The sequence below is a fragment of the Rattus rattus genome, chromosome 15 (genome assembly GCF_011064425.1).
Source record: "Rattus rattus isolate New Zealand chromosome 15, Rrattus_CSIRO_v1, whole genome shotgun sequence".
NCBI lineage: Eukaryota > Metazoa > Chordata > Mammalia > Rodentia > Muridae > Rattus > Rattus rattus.
This window is the reverse complement of record NC_046168.1, coordinates 22,971,636-22,987,922: the sequence shown is the minus strand read 5'-3', so window position 1 is coordinate 22,987,922 and position 16,287 is coordinate 22,971,636. Positions and strand designations below refer to the sequence as shown.

Here is a 16,287-nt window from a genome sequence, read left to right as displayed (position 1 = left end):
TTTTCCAACAATTTGAACATATTTAATTTACATCACATATGTACAAAATATGTTTGAACGGAAATAAAAGCATTCTCTTGAATTAAATTATAGATTTCGGTATAAAAAAAATCTTCTCTGTGTAGGGAGTTTTCTTCACTTCCAATCCCAAGCAATGGGTTTGTATCTCGACAGTGCTCGCCATGGGAGGTGCTCCCAGCAGGGAGGAGGGTGGGGAGTGTGACGGATGGAGCCCACGCTGTAAACATTAAGGACTGCTGGTTCTTTTTACAGACTGGGACACTGAGATACACACCAATCTCTAACGTCCACGGTGAGTGCATTCCAAGCCAAGTTCATGATTCAGCGCTGTGGTCTACCCCACCACGAGAATGACTTCTTTTTAATAGTCTTCAACTGGTGCTAACTCCGGCATGAGGTTTACAGATATATTGGTATACAGCCTGTCAACCAGTATTTTGGGTGTGTATAATAAATTGTTCAATCCATCAATGAACTGACGCTCCTTAGAATAGCGAAGTAATTTATACCTAAGGAAAAAAAACAGCAGCGAATGTGTTGAGAAGAGGAAAATATATTCTGAGTCATTCTTTTAATAAAAGCATACTCTAAATTATCTAAGCCATTATTTTAAATTAGACTTTTACTAGTCAGAAACAGATTACCCTAAACAAGGAGAGAATTTTTTACTTTTGCAACTTAGATTACACACACACACAAGACACAAAAGCACACAGAAAACCCCACACATATACACAGAGACAAACCCTATAACTGCAACCCAAAAACACATTTGCCAGAGACCTTCGATCATGAAAAAAAGTTCCTTCCCTTAAACACCCAAACCAAACAAAAGCCCACGCAGCACATTCATTTTGAAGCCCTGAAGATCTCAGGATAGCACTTCACTCACCGTCCTAAAAATTGTACTTCCCCTCGATGGTGATGGGGAATAGATGTGTATTTTCCCAAGTCCCCCTCTGGCCGGGTTACATTGTATCCAGAGTAGTGAACTCTGCAGGGTAACATGAAATGGATTAAATGAATTTCAGAACGAAATGGGTTACCACAAAAACACATCTGGGAACTTCCAAAACTCCCCAACCCAAAGTCTCCTTTCTTAGGAGAGGTGTGATTTACCCATTACAGAATTTGGAAGCTGAGTTATCAAGCTACTTGTGCTGAGCTCAACATACCTGTTCCAAAGGTCGTCATCCTCTCCTCCCCATCCCCAGAAGGCATTGGGAAAACCATTGATCTTCCTAAACTGCTCCACTGTCAGGCCACTCACGCCACCAAAGAACTCCTTATAAGGAAGACTGGAAAAAGAGAACACCCACTGGGCTGGTCAATCACACACGGCCCACCCCTCAGACGCTATAACATGTACTTCTATTTTTAAAAAAAAACAAGCTGATTTAAAAAAAATAAAAGGATTCTGGAGAATGTGAACTGAAAAATGAAACATTTTTATAGGCTATCAAAGCAAGTGCTTAAATCAAATGTAAAATCAAAACATGTGTGTCAACTGAAATTTAGTAGTACTTTTCTGACTCAAGTTCCAGTGTTCAAAACGTGGATAATATTCTCACAAAAAAACAGGCTTAAACATACTAATAACTGCCAATGCAGTGCTAAATGTCGCTAAGCTGAAAACATTTAGAAATATTAACTATCTATAAGTGTGTTATTAGTTACTCAGAACATCGTAAATATAAACCAGAAAGAAACACATTTAGCTTTGAAATGAATTTCTATTTCTAAAATTACTTTACCTGCTTGGATTAAACTAACCAAACACTCATGGATATTTAATATACACTTTTAAAACATTTTTTCACACATTTATTGTGGGGAGGGGGTGCCATGGAGCACTTATTGGGAAGTGGGTGTGGTGTCAGAGGACCTCTTGTGGGCATCAGTTCCCTCATCTACCACATGGGTTCTAGAGATCAAATTCAGGTTGCCGGGCCGGCTTACAAACACTTTTGCCCGCTGAGCCATCTTACCGGCCCCAAATATAATTTATTTTTAAAACACTAGCACTTAGAAAAATATTTTTAGGTTTTATTTTCCCTATTCCCTCTAACTCAAATCCCAAGGAGCAGGTCAAGCTTTGAAACATTTTAAATGCTCGCTGTATCTATTTATTTGTGTGTGGGCCTGAGGAAGGGATACTGTCCGAGGTCACCTTTTGGGAGTTGTCTTCAGTCTCTAAGGGGTGGGGAAGCAGGAAGAGCTAGCCTGGTAGGATTAGGATGTGTGATCCAAGAAAGCCGCCCACGGCTGGGCTCTATTGTCCGAGGAAAAGGAAAGTAACCTTGAGTGGCTAAGCAAGACCCAAGGGTGAAAACCCAGATTTAAATCCATGTGCTTACTACAGGAGCCAGTTTTCTCCCCCACGCAACCCTTGTATAATCGCCAATGGACAAACCAGTCCCGCCCCGGCTCCCTAGGACACAGTGGAGCGGGGGATGATACTGATGAGGCTCCTCCGTCCACTGAGCCGTCTCAGACGGACGCCCCGCAGGCTGCTGCAAGCACACGCCACTTAGGACGGAGAGGGGCGAGCTACTCACATGTACATGTACTTGTCCAGCTTCGCTGCAAAGTGCCGCGGCATCTCCCCGCATCCGTAATAGTTCCGATCATTTTCAGGCAGATGATCCACGTCGTGGAAGATCACACAGTCCCAGGCTCTGTCCTTCATGGCCTCTTTGAAACCCACGTTAAAGAGCATGGCACGATTGAATGGTTGTGTGCCGGTCTCCACAGAACAGAGAAAAGCAGAAATGTACTCAGACTCGGTCACGTGAGGCTTTCCTATCGCTTCTTAATTTGCTGTATCACGGTTAAGTAATAATGATTACGTCTCGTTAACGAAAGAAACAAGTCAGAAGCGTATGGAACGCAGCCAGGCGCCACTTCCCAGTTGAGGGTGCATTTTGAGGGGTGAGGGACTGATTGATGTAGAGACATCCCAGAGTCACACACACAACTGTGGCTGCTGTACCATTGGTGATACACTTTGGGTGCTGCCATTTTATCCGGGTGATGCCACTGACTGGTGATGTTGTTATGGGGCGCATGACTGCATACTGTTTAAATCTACTCATGACCCCTTTGGTGACAGAAGAAAAGAGAATAGCGGTGGCTATCTACTCAACCGGGGCAATGCACGTGCCATGAACACGCCAACTTGTATTTCTGCTTCACGTCAAATATGCCGGATCGCAGACTATGTGTGACCAAAATCTAAAGATAAGATAGTAGAGATGCTATACCAAAGAACACACAGAAGCACTGAAAGTAAGTAATTCTGTACTTCCCTGCTGTGTCAATTTTCAGCAGCCCCCTCAAGAGCCCCGTCCGCTCTTACAGTGGAACCGAGTGTATTTCCCGCACCCGTATCACAGAGCTCACAGCATCTGTGACTCCTTCTCCTAGGGCACCTGCGCTCATTGCGTGCACCCACTTTAAGTAATAAAAACAATTTTTATTAAGACAGGAGGAAGGGGATGCAGCTCAGTGATGAGAACATTTACCCAGCATGCTTAGAGCCCTGGGTTTGATCCCTAACATGGGGGATGGGGAGAAACTTAAGGCAGGAAACTGAAGGCGACCCACAGGCTGACACGCTCCTATATAATAAAGCGGGGCATCTTCCAGGAAGGACAGACGTACTCTGAAGGACATCAAAGTCTTGATGTTTACAGTACACCAAGAACATTTTAGACAACACACAGCCAGCCCCCTTCCTAGTGTAACTATGTTACATTACAGTGCGTGGACAATGGTTTCTTTTGTTACACTCTATTCTGCTTCTGATAAGACAAGAACATTTTAAACTGACACAATACAGGAAGTTACTACATAAAACCCGAGTTCCTATATTGTAACCATTTTCTTTATTCAGTGATGATCCTGTCTACACGAAAGAGCAAAGTTTGGTTTGGCATCTAAAGAAAATTAAGGACATTTACAAATGCCTTAACAATTGTTACAAAATCATCCCCAGAAACACAGGAAAAAGGACTGTGGCAGAAGTGGAGGAGTCGTGCAGTGTGGCCAACACCAGCGTGTGGCGTCGTGAGAGATGTTACTCGGTGTGGTGCATGGGTTGCAGAAAGCACACTGGTTTTTGTAGTGAAATAGAAAAGATGCAAAGGAAGACAAATGGTAATGTTATTATGGATACTGTGTAAATTTTTCCTCAGTGCTGACTGAATTGATTTTTTTTCTTCATCAAGGAGATAATTGGTTTTCTGTATAACTAGAAAGGCCAATAATATAGCCTAGCCCTTTAGTAACTGATGTAACTATAGAAATTTCAAATCCTCTCTCAGTTCCTTTTCTCCTCAGCTCAATTCCCATTGTCTTCGTGGGCTAGCCACGCGACTATCACCCAGGACTCTGTTTCATGCCCTCATATCTGTCTTTCAGAAGGTTCTTTGAAAAGTGTGTGTGTGTGTGTGTGTGTGTGTGTGTGTGTCTGTATGTCTGTGTGTCTGTGTTTCATCACGAATGACTGAACATGCCACCATCTACCCCAGACTGATACCATGAGTAGAAAGAAAGTTCTGGGGCATTGTACCTTTCTTATTTTAGAATCCGGAAGTCAGGCTTCTAGCTACTTGCAATGGCAGGATAGTTCATACATTCCTGATTCTTGTCATTGTTTTCTATAGTCTATTTAAATATCTTTTCTTTTTTATTTTTATTCTAAAATTGACAAATACTATGCTTTATAGTGGCTATGTGCTCTGGTCACATGGGCACCAGGGAGGATGCCTCTCACCTAAAGACATATGCTTTTTTTCTGAGACAGGATTTCCCTGTGTGGCTCTTGCTGTCCTGAACTCATTCTACAGACCAGGCTGTCCTTGAACTCAGAAACCCACTTGCCTCTGCCTTCTAAGGGCTAGGATTAAAGGCATGAACTACCCCATCAAGCTTTGGAATTTTTCCTTATAGTTTCTTCTTTAGCTCCTTCTCTCCCCACTCCTAAAAAACGTTTCTGCTGTGGTTCTTCTAGAACTCTGATGAATGTGTGTATCAGTTACACTTTAATGTATTAAAAACTGCAGTAAAACTCAGTGACCTCCATAGATGGGACGTGTAGCTCAGTGGCCATGCTAGATCCCTAGCGATAGAAAAAAGGAACAGAAATGACAAAGGCCAGCAACACTTATGATGCTGACCACGTCATCGACAGAAACAGAATTCTTCTGGGAGCAGAGCAGAGCCTCACCAGGGCAAGTGAGGTCCAGTTTCAGAGGATGGTGCTATCCCATGGGCCTCTCGGAGGACAGTGATGCTCGTGGCCTCTGCTTTCTGACATTTTGGTTCTGCTTTAGATGTTATTTTGCCTCCAGCTATTCTTTCAAAAGCTTTCAGCGGCCACATTTTCACACGCACTGACGTTCTGCTCTGATCGCTCTTTCATAATGATAAACCATTTTCCTGTCAGAAATACTTTTATTTTTTCCCTTAGCTCTGTGGATCCTGACTGTGAGTTTCTGCTGACTCTGTCTTCTTTGTTCTCTCTGCTACCTGGCTTGACTATTCATTTTCTTTAAAACCTGGAGCTCTGGGGCTGCCTATTCATGCTTGAGAATAAAAGCCAAGGAGCGCTCCCTACCTCTCAAGCTACTTACCACTGTATGAGTAAATAATTTCACTCTAATTAAAACCCAACCCAGCCACTGTTCACAATGTCCTGGACCACTGGAACCCAAGCCATTATCATCTCCTTTGAGGATGATTATGGAAGTTAAGTGTTCTCTCTCATTCTGGTCTCACTTATGTCTTCTTCTCTACATAGAGCCAGCCCATCGTGTTTTCTAGACTGAGCCTGCACATCACATGACAATTTACTACCGCTCTCTTTCAGAAGAATAAGGGGCTTTAGTTGGTATGATGGGGAGTATCAATGAAGGGTTGTCTAGAGGTCAGGCTGGTCTGTCAGCATGCCTGTGAAAGATCTTCCTTGTATTGATTAACATGGTAAAACCAAGCCCACTGTGGGCAGCATCATTCCCTGGCTTTGGGTCCTGACTATATAAGGGAGTAGAAGGTGAAAGAGGAGGTGGGCATGAATGTTCCTCTCTCTCTGCTCTTGACCGTGGGCAGGAGGTGACTGACTACATCAAGTTCCTGCCTTGACTTCCTTGGGATGACGGACTATAATCTTGAGCTGTGAGCTAAAACAAATCCCTTCTTTCCTAAGTCTCATTCTGCCAAGGCATTTTGCCACAGCAACAAAAAGGAGCCCTGGTTTATTCACTGCAGAAACCACATTTCACACGCACCGACGTTCCGCTCTGATCGCTTTTTTGTAATGATTTATTGAGTGAAGGGACGTGGGCTGCACAAGCGATAAGGCAGTGGCCTGTCTTGGCCTTTGCAGATGTCTAGGTTGGACTTCCTTCTGCGTCTAAAGCGTCTCTCTGGTGAAGTCACTGTGTGTGCCTTGTCATCAATGAAGGAGTACAGGGATCCCTTGCTGTTCTTAAAAAGACAGGCAGGGTAAAGACCTGAGAAACCCTAAGCTGACTCCTGTCTTTAGACCCCACGACAGCCCAGGCTTCCCCTACAGCTTCTCTGGAGGCTACACTGTAGGATATGAGTGTCGGTCACCTAGCAATACCAGCATGGATGCAGCATGAATGAGGCACTCGGCTGTCCTGTGACTGAACATAGGCAGCTCAGTGTTCAAGCCCGTCTCTGTGCTCGATCGGCTAGCCAGGATTTAACTTCTTTCTTGTCTCAGCTGTGTTCTACATGAAAGATCTAAACAGCATCTGCCGTGCTGGGCACCCTTTAGCTCCACTGCCTTCCTCGTCTCTGTCCTTACGGGGTAACAACAGAACTTTGTCTCACATTTCGTCTTAGAGAGGAGGCAAAGCCATGCACACTCTTGGATACCCCAGCTTTCTGGGAGCTCTTCAGTTGTGCTGAACCTCTGGACGCTCGCCCAGCAGGGAAGTGACTCTTCTAACTCACCAAGGTGAAAACAGCCGCAGCTATCAAACGTGTGTTGCTGCTCGATCAAGGCTGGCATTCAGACCTAACAGACTTGAGAGTTAAAATGCAGATCTCGGCTGCTCTGGCCTCATCCCATGCACATCCAATCCACTGAACTCCAGACTGCGTGCCTCTGAGAGTGCAGTGTTAGCTCACCTCTGCGCGTTATGGGTGAACGAGACGCAGAAACAAAAACTCACGGTTCCCGAAACCAACGCAAACCCCTAACTACAGCCACCATGAAGGTGGCTTAAAGTTCCGACTTGTCACCATTTTTTAAAAAGGTTAGTTTTTTTTACAGGATAAGTTGCCGTGTTGAAAAGTGCACACTGGGTTGGGGATTTAGCCCAGTGGGAGAGCCCTTGGCTAACAAAGGCAAGGCCCCGGGGTCAGGCCCCCGCCCCGGAAAAAAAAAAAAAAAAAGTGCACACACTTAGGTCAGGCCTCATCACCCAGGCCTTTAATGCTGGCCCTTGGGAGGTAAAGCCTCTGTGAATTCAAGGCCAGTCTGCTCTGTATACTGAACACCGGCTGGGCCAGGCGGGCCACACAGTGAGATGCTCTCAATGTGGGGTGAGCGGGCATTGTTCTAAGGGAGGGAGTAAGGCACATACAAAAAGCTGAGAAGGTTTTTAAAAGATTCAGAATGAACCACAGAAGAAAAACTTCCAATTGGATATTCTTCAGTCTTCAGTAAAAATCTGAGTCATTGCTACAAAAGGAAGGAAGGAAAGGGAGAGAGGGAGGGAGGGACAGAAGGGGGAAGGAGGGAGAAAAGGAGGAAGGAAGGAAGGAAGGAAGGAAGGAAGGAAGGAAGGAAGGAAGGAAGGAGAAAGAAAGAAAGAAAGAAAGAAAGAAAGAAAGAAAGAAAGAAAGAAAGAAAGAAAGAAAGAGAGAGAGAGAAAAAAGCAGTCTTTAGTAATACAAGTTAGGCCACACTTTGGCCATTATTCATTTTGTTGCATATTTTACTAAAAAAAATGGAGGGTGAAATCCCCAAAAAAGTGTCTTACAGAAACAGACAAGTAGATTTAATGGAGCTGGACTGAAAGACCAGGAATAGATTTACACACATGTTCCATGTATGTATATTTCTGTATGGGAACTCAGTTCCAACAAAAGGGCTGATGAGGAAAAGATTACCTAATTGATAAATGGTGATAAAATATGAGGAAATAGCTGAAACCCAAAGCCAAGAGAAAAACAAAACAACACCAACACCAACCCCTCTTCCTTACCTCACACCAGAGGGACTAGCCTAAATATCAGAGTCAAAAACCACAAATGCTCTGGAGAAAAATACTCTGAAAGTATCTGAAAACCATCCTCAGCTGCAAAACAAGAAGCAGGTACTATGAAATAAAAAAATCAATAAATAGGACTTTATCACAATTAAAACCTTTGCTTTTCAATAAAACCCTGTATGGACTGTATAGCGGGGGCGGGTGGGAGAGGCTCTGGGTTTAATCCCAGCACTGAAGGGGGGAAAACAAACACCGCCAAAATGAAAGGGCAGCCCACAGTCTGTAGATAAACACTTGCCAAGCGTGACTCACCAATTACCTACCGTGAGCATACAAAAACATTCTTCAACCCAACCAAAGACACCTCAATTAAAATATCATAAAAAGACTAAACAGAGTCTTCCGAATCGAATGAACAGCAAAGACATTTAAAAGATCAATTTATCAGTAAGAGAAATGAAAGATGCAGTGAGACTACAGACCCATTAACCGGAAACGTGGGAAAGAGCTCTGTGACTGGAACAGCCGGGAGGCTGGTCAGATTTGATTGTCAACTTGACCCAACCTATGGTCACCTGGGAATAGAATCTCGAGGAGGGACTGTCTAGATTGGGTTGGCCCACGGAACTGTCCCTGGGGATAATTAAGTTAATGGATGTGCGTGGAGTCAGTCACTGTGAGTGCTCCCGTTTCCTGCCTGTCTGGAACTGCATGAGTGGAGAAGGGAAGCTAAGCCAAGCAAGCCCGCAAGCAGGTGAGCACGTAAGCCCTTGTGTCTCTGCTCCTGGCTGAGGACATGACAACTAGTCTAAGTCCCTGCCGTAACAGACTACAAGCTGGGATTGTGGGGTGAAGTAAGTTCTTTCCCCTCAGCCTTTTGTCAGGGTATTTATCACAGCCACAGAAATGATGCGGATGGTGTGCATTAGGACAAAATACAGCGCCTACAGCTGAGGTCGCAGTAGGAGAGACAGAAGGCAGTAGAGAGCTCTCTTTTCAAGGGGTCTTAGACTACGTTAGGTTTCTGACACAGCACTTTCCACTTAAGAGAATATAATGAAGCAACTACATTATTTCATTACACTTACGATCGTGGTCTTTAAACAAAGGCAAAGTTACTTCAAGTCTATGTAGACCATGCCAGCTCGCATAGTAGCCACTCAACATGTATTTACTAATTCTACTCACTTCCTGTTTATCTCTTGTTCTGAAGGAACTCTAGACTCCCATATGGAAGGGATCCTGGGCATTACAGATTGATTCTCTTATGTAATTTATTTTGGCCTGTCTGTCCGTCATTGGATGAGCATTTACTTACCGAGCTGGTCCCTACTGTGAAAGGGATAGTGTTCTATCACTGAAATCAGCCTACGTGTGGCTGACAAGCTATGTATGTCTACACCAGATACAGCTCTGCTCCCAAGAAACAATAATTCCGAAAATAGCAAACCATGACATTAGAACAGAAGATGTCCATCAGGTACCATTTCTCTTTTCAAGGATTACTACCTGGCTCTAGTCAAGAACCTCTAATTACCTAATAATGTCAAGGCAATATTAACTTTCAAGGCTAGTCAGCAACCCTTCCAGACAGAAATACCCCATCAAGACTATCAATACTTACCTTGAAAAAAAACAATAAAGATCTTTATCCTATGCTTTATGCATTGAAATTCAGAGGTCAGAAATGAAAACACAGTGGGTGTGTCTGAGGGCTTTCACACAGTGAGTACCTCCATAATTCAGATAGGATAGGGCAGGGATGGCATTCCAAGTTGCACCATCATGAGTCCCAGACAGTTGCATAGGACCAAATACTTCCAAGTAGCTAACGTTAATAGAAAGCAGTACCCCCTAGTAAACTGCCCTTCGCACAGGTTAAGAACAATACAAGCTCACATATATATGAAAGGCAGAAGTGGATCAATGTTACAAGCTCAGCATTTACTTCTGCAGAGGAAGCCACGGGTACTTACAAAACAATTTGACAACACAATCGTATGTGTGGTGGGTTCAATAGGAATGGACCCCCAAGTTTGAATACTTGGTGCGGCACGGTCTCCTTCTGCTGCTTATTGATCGACACGTTGAACTCTCCGCTCCTTCTCCAGTACTGTATCACCATGACTGTAGTGATAGATTAGACCTCTGAAACCGGAAGCCAGCCCCAGCTAAATGTTTTCCTTTATAAGAGTGGCTGTACCCATGGGGTCACATCACAGCAGTGAAACGCAAATTAAGGCAAACATATAAAGCCATCAATATAATACTATCATCTCAACATCAAGCATAATCATTGCTCAATTCATTTGACCAAATTGCAATATTAAAAAAAACAAACAAACAAATTTCCATTCCAGTGATCTCGTTTGATTCTATTGGTGAGGTTCTAGAATATTTACTGCCGCTCTGAAAACTCTCCTCACCTGTTCGATGACATAAAAGGCAAATTCCAGCCTCTGTTTCTGGAGCATCGGGATCAGGTGCAGGAAAAAGATCGGGAGGTGTTCATGGCGGTTACGGAAGGGGATGAGAACTGCCACCTTCAAAACAAAACAGAACCCCTGCAGCACATGTAAGGTACTGTTGCAGCAAAGCCTACAAGTGCGTACAACAGCTGGGCCTTGGACACCAGCCTTTAAGTCATTACCCTTCTGACAGTCTTATCAGACACACACAGGCTTGGTCTTGTGAAGGTAGGAAAGACAGATGACCTCTGAACAATTCTTAAATATCACTCACAAAGCCACCCTCCCCAACCCACCCTAAGCCCCATCCTCCACCCCTCATCATCCCCATGACCCTCCACCCCATCCTTAACTTCTTAGGATCCAAACAAATCAAAGGCCAGACCTTTGATTCTGACCTTCTCAAAGCTCCAGTGTCCTCTAATTTACTTCCTGAGTCTGAGTTCAATTGGCCTTATTGTTAGCTTGCTAATATAACCGGAAATCAGCACAGTAAACTTTCTATACACGAATTCCAAACATCACCGAATTTTCACATATAAAAAAGGTTACTACAGTATCTGTACCACTCCATAGTCTGGGCTTTGAAAGAACCTGGCGTTTGTTGACATTTTTAATCTAGACCAGAAACACTGACTGAGAATGCTAAGCCCTGGGGCTCATTCTACTTGTGAAATCGGGATGCGACATTAGGTATTGCCAACAACCACAAAAGTCATCAACGGAGGTAGGGGCGTAGTCAAAGGTGAAACGCATGCTTAGCGTGTGTAGGTCCTGGATTCAGTCCCCCAACACCAGGGAGAAGAAGACAAGTCTATTACCAGAATTACAAAAGGGACAAGCTGAGTTATCGAGGGTTTACTTAAAAAGAGAAGAAGGTACCGGGATTAGAAGACCACACTTCTCCTTCCTTGACCGACGTGACAGCTAGGACAGAGACCATGCTAAGAGGCTGGCATTCCCATTGATGCTTTCACATTTGCTAAGTCCTGGGCACCACCATGACTCTCTTCCCCTGAGACCTGTGTGACTTGCCCCAGAAGATACCTCTTAGCTCTTGGGGATCTATGTGCACGATGCATCCAAGACTCCTACCCTGCTCCCCACTTGATACTCACAGAAGGTGCCAAGCAGGAACTTGCTGTGGGCTTCTGATGGTTGGCACATTTGAGGATTTCCTAACTCGATCTGCAGCCAACCAGCTCACAGGGTGTGGGGTCACAGTAGATACGAGGGTTGGAGGGCAGTTAGTGAGTGCTACCTCCATGCCCAGGGTCTAGCAGTGGAACTGTAGAAAAATCTGCCCCTCTTGGCTTTGCCTCTGGCTACAAGCTGCCTACCTACGACATAATACAAAGGCTCTCCAAAGCAGTTAAGAGAAATTACAGATAGAGCAGGGGAGATGACTCGGGGAAATTGCCTGACAAGCCAGACCCCTCCCCACAGGTCACAGCACACATGCTACTCCTCATATACACAAAAATAAATAAAAACTCCCAGAACCAAATTATAATGACTGGAGAGATGGCTTGGTGGTCAAAAGTGCTTGCTCCCCATGCAGAGGACCTGAGTACCCAGCATAAGTGGTTCACAGTCACCTGCAACTCCTGTTCCCAGGGATCTGACTTCCTTCTCTGGCCTCTGAGGGCATCGGACATACAAACACACAGACGCGTAGACACACGCACAGATGAAAATAAATATTTAAAGAAATAGATTGAAGAAAATAAATATTTAAAGAAAAAGAAATAGACATTTAAGCAGAGAAGGCAGTCTGGATTAAAGATTGCCACCCCCTCCCCCCCATGAATTAAATACAATTAGGTTGCGAAGCTGACTATACAAGGACTGGAAAGTACCGAGTTACAGTCCTTAATGCCGTGAGATCCTCAGAGAAGTAGAGAAGTTTTAAGTGGTCTGAAAACACCAAGAGCTGGTGTAGGGTTTGGTTTGTTTGTTACTGTTTCTTTGGCTTTTATTTGTTTTAGTTTTTTTTTTTAGACTTTATTTTTATTTTATGTATAAAATATGAGTACACTGTTGCTGTCCTCAGACACAGCAGAAGAGGGCACTGAATCCCATTACAGATGGTTGTAATGGGTTGCTGGGAACTGAACTCAGGACCTCTGGAAGAGCAATCAGTGCTCTTAACGGCTGAGCCATCTCTCCAGTCCCCTGCTGTTTGTTTGTTTATTTGTTTGTCTTTTATCTTAGTAAGAAAATAAGAAAGCATTCTGGCAAATATTTTTTTTTTTCGGAGCTGGGGACCGAAACCAGGGCCTTGCGCTTGCTAGGCAAGCGCTCTACCACTGAGCTAAATCCCCAACCTCCACAAATAAAATTTTAATAGCAAATGCATGTCCAAATTACAATGAGATGCTATCGTGTAGAGATAATCTCTTGTGTGTTGTATAAAAAGTATTCACCTGTCAATAAAAAATTGATTGACCAATGAGTTTAGATAGGAAATTAGAAGGTGAGATATCCAGCAAAGAGAGAGAAGAATGCTGGGATAGAGACAGGTCAGAGATTGGCCCCAGACACTGATGGAGACAGCAGCAAAAAACCGAGGACCAAGTAACCAGCCACGTGGCAGACCTTAGAAGAGAGCAACCCGATGATTAACTTATGAACTAGCTGGGGAACAGCCAAAGCGTATGGCCTAGGCATCTGCAAATCTATTTGAGCCTCAGAGCCGTTATATCAGGAGCAGAGCCAGAAGGAAAACACGAGCATACAGAAAAACACACAAGGTCAATCCACATTTTAAGTGACAGGCCTAAAGTGTACACACTCATTCTCTCTCCCTCTCCCTCCCTCCCTCCCCCCTCCTCTGTGTTTGTGTGTGTGTGTGTGTGTGTGTGTGTGTGTGTGTGTGTGTAATAAATCTTTAAAATTCACTTGGCATTCCCTTTGTATCTATGGAACCATACTCTTTTTTTAAAATGCATTTCTTTTTAAAAATTTATTCATTTATTATATATAAGCACACAGTAGCTTGCTGGGATTTGAACTCGGGACCTCTGGAAGAGCAGTCAGTGCTCTTAACCACCGAGCCATCTCTCCAGCCCATAGAAGGATATTCTTAATAGTTTGTAATTTGTTGTGCAGAAAGAAAGCACAGTGTCCTGTGGGGTCATCAGCACGTCTTCCGGATGTGTGGACTTGCCGGAGCCCCTCTCTTCTGGATGCACCATGGAGGACATTTGGTCACTATATTCGGAAACAACGCTTTATCTTCCCAAGTCCTTCCTCACCACCCTTTGTTCAGGAACACTTACACCACTCACTCACTTCCCATTTCGGAACCAACGATCATTCTGAACCGGTTGTATACCTTCCACCCTCCCTTACTGCCTCGTAAGTACACTATGAAAAGACAATCAAGAAAATGTCTGCCACACAGACTTTGCCCAGCCAGCACGCTGTTACAGGTGGCTGTGAGCCTCCGAAACTGGGTATTGGAATGGAACTCAGGTCCTCTGCACGAACAGCAACAATTCTTAATTACTAAGTCATCTCTCCAGTCCCTATAATTTGGATTTAAAATGTATTTATTTTTGTGTGTATGATGTGTATATACTCCCCTCTCATGCTCTGAATCACACACCACCTACATGCCCTAGCAAGGCAGGGCTTTAGACCAGGCTGGTTTAGAGCCCAGCTAGCTGCTGCCACTGAACTAGATGGAAACAAGCATGAGCTACTGAATTCTCATCTCCTGGGGTGTTGTATTTCACCCTTCCTCTTCTTCCTCATTTCCATAAAGAAGGGAGGGGGCAGTTCTTATCTGTTTCCTCTACTAGGGTCAGGTCTGATGACTTTGCTCAAGAATTGGCATGTTGTGCCTTAACAGCTCTTGCAGGTTGACACAGGTGGCTAAGACCCATCCCCGAGGACCCCGGGTGACATGAGGAAGTTCAAGCCTCTAATCAGGACAGCATCATCACGCCTGAGCCTGCAGGTGTCAGAGCAGTGACTCAGGACCTCAGGCGAACCCTTCATGGAAAGCCAACATGGGAGGTGACCGCCTGAAAAGCACCAATCTGTCCCTCCGTGATTCCCATGTGGAAGACAGCCTGCCCCAAAAGATGCCGGGCCCGTGGAGAACCTTCCTCTCAAACCTGTGGTATCTGGAATACCCACAGAGCTCTAGAATCTCTAATATTGGAAGACGGCAGTACAGACTGACTCGGGGCTTAAATAAAAAACAGGGAAGGAGAGCCTCAAGGAGCACGTGTCTAACTGCTTCCTTCTCTCAGACTTGCATGGCATTCGAATGGGCGTTGTTACAGTCATGCATGCACGCAAAGGCGGGGTGGGTGGGGTTGGAATTGAACTTGGCAAGGATAGCTCACCTCTGAAGGACCTTCAGCCTAAAACTAAAACCCACATATATCTCATTGTGATGGTTGTCAACTTGACTACATGTGGAATTATCTAAAACCCAAGTGGCCAGGCACACATGGGAAAGGTTTTTCTTTCCTTAATTAAATCATTTTAACTGGGAATATCTACTTTTAATCTGGACAAACACACAAGTATGTTAGAAGGACACTGGTACTTTCTAAAAGGACTACTTCCAGGCTGAAGTCACATCACAGCCCTTGAGGACGTACACTGGATATAATGACTCCTGGTTCTCACTGAGAGTGGACAGTGCCAGCCTGGCTCAAACATAGCACCATTACACAATGTTCATCCAGGATCCGTTTCACAGTGCTGAGAACAACGGCCAACCTGTTTCCTTTGCTGCAGCTGCTGTTGGTTTGTTGGTTTGTTTGTCCTACTAAGAGGCTGACATACTCCCTCACGGTTTTTCAAACAAAGCACTAAACAGAATTCTGACGTGTGAAACACCTATGCTCAGCCTTAAGCCAAGCAAAGAGCTCAAAGCCTCTCTTTCAAGTTCGACCGCGGTCTCTGAGAAGCCCCTGCTGGCCCAGTGCTGGACCCAACTGAAAATAAAGACATTAGAATCCTCCCTTGAGTTCTCAGTTCCAGAAACTGGTGGAGACGCCTGCAGGAGACAGATGGCTCCGAAGAGAAATCCAGTCTCTGTCTTATTTCTTTACCGACAGCTCCGAGGCCCGGAGAGCATGCGCACACACCCTGTGCATGCACAAATGCATTTGCAGCCTTCAAACTAACAGCACGGGCTGCGGGGCAGTGAATGCATACATTCGAATGCTTCCACTTTGAACCAAGCGCATGCTTGTCCCCAAATGCTCAGTCACTGTCACATCGCCGTGAGGAGAACTGTCTCACCTTCCATCTGGGCTTGCAGTCCTTGGGTCTCCAGTGGCCTCCTGGCTCAATCTCTGAGTCCTTGGAGAAGAGCTGATGGACTTCATCAAAACTGATTTCACTCACATTGACACTGAGGAATCCCCCTGCAAGTCAAAACACATAAGGAACTGTTTTCCAGCTATTTATTTATTTATTTATTTAGCCTCAAACTGCATGAAGGATCAACGTCAGTAACAGAGTGATGCACGGTCTGGGTTACTCCTGTCGTCACCATGTAGTTAGCGAATAGCACCTCCTTT

The 16,287-nt window shown here is 44.6% G+C and overlaps 1 protein-coding gene across 1 annotated transcript in view; it reads right to left on the bottom strand.

Annotated features, from left to right (window-relative positions):
* B4galt6 (beta-1,4-galactosyltransferase 6) overlaps nucleotides 1–16,287 on the bottom strand; it is a 59,427-nt gene continuing 43,140 nt past the window's right edge. The window contains exons 4-9 of the mRNA XM_032886262.1: nucleotides 16,007–16,131; nucleotides 10,697–10,813; nucleotides 2,580–2,767; nucleotides 1,197–1,319; nucleotides 914–1,015; nucleotides 1–530 (exon numbers count right to left, since the gene is read on the bottom strand). Coding sequence (XP_032742153.1) covers nucleotides 383–530; nucleotides 914–1,015; nucleotides 1,197–1,319; nucleotides 2,580–2,767; nucleotides 10,697–10,813; nucleotides 16,007–16,131 — 803 coding nt within the window. The 3' untranslated portion in view covers nucleotides 1–382. The remainder of the gene's footprint in view (nucleotides 531–913; nucleotides 1,016–1,196; nucleotides 1,320–2,579; nucleotides 2,768–10,696; nucleotides 10,814–16,006; nucleotides 16,132–16,287) is intronic.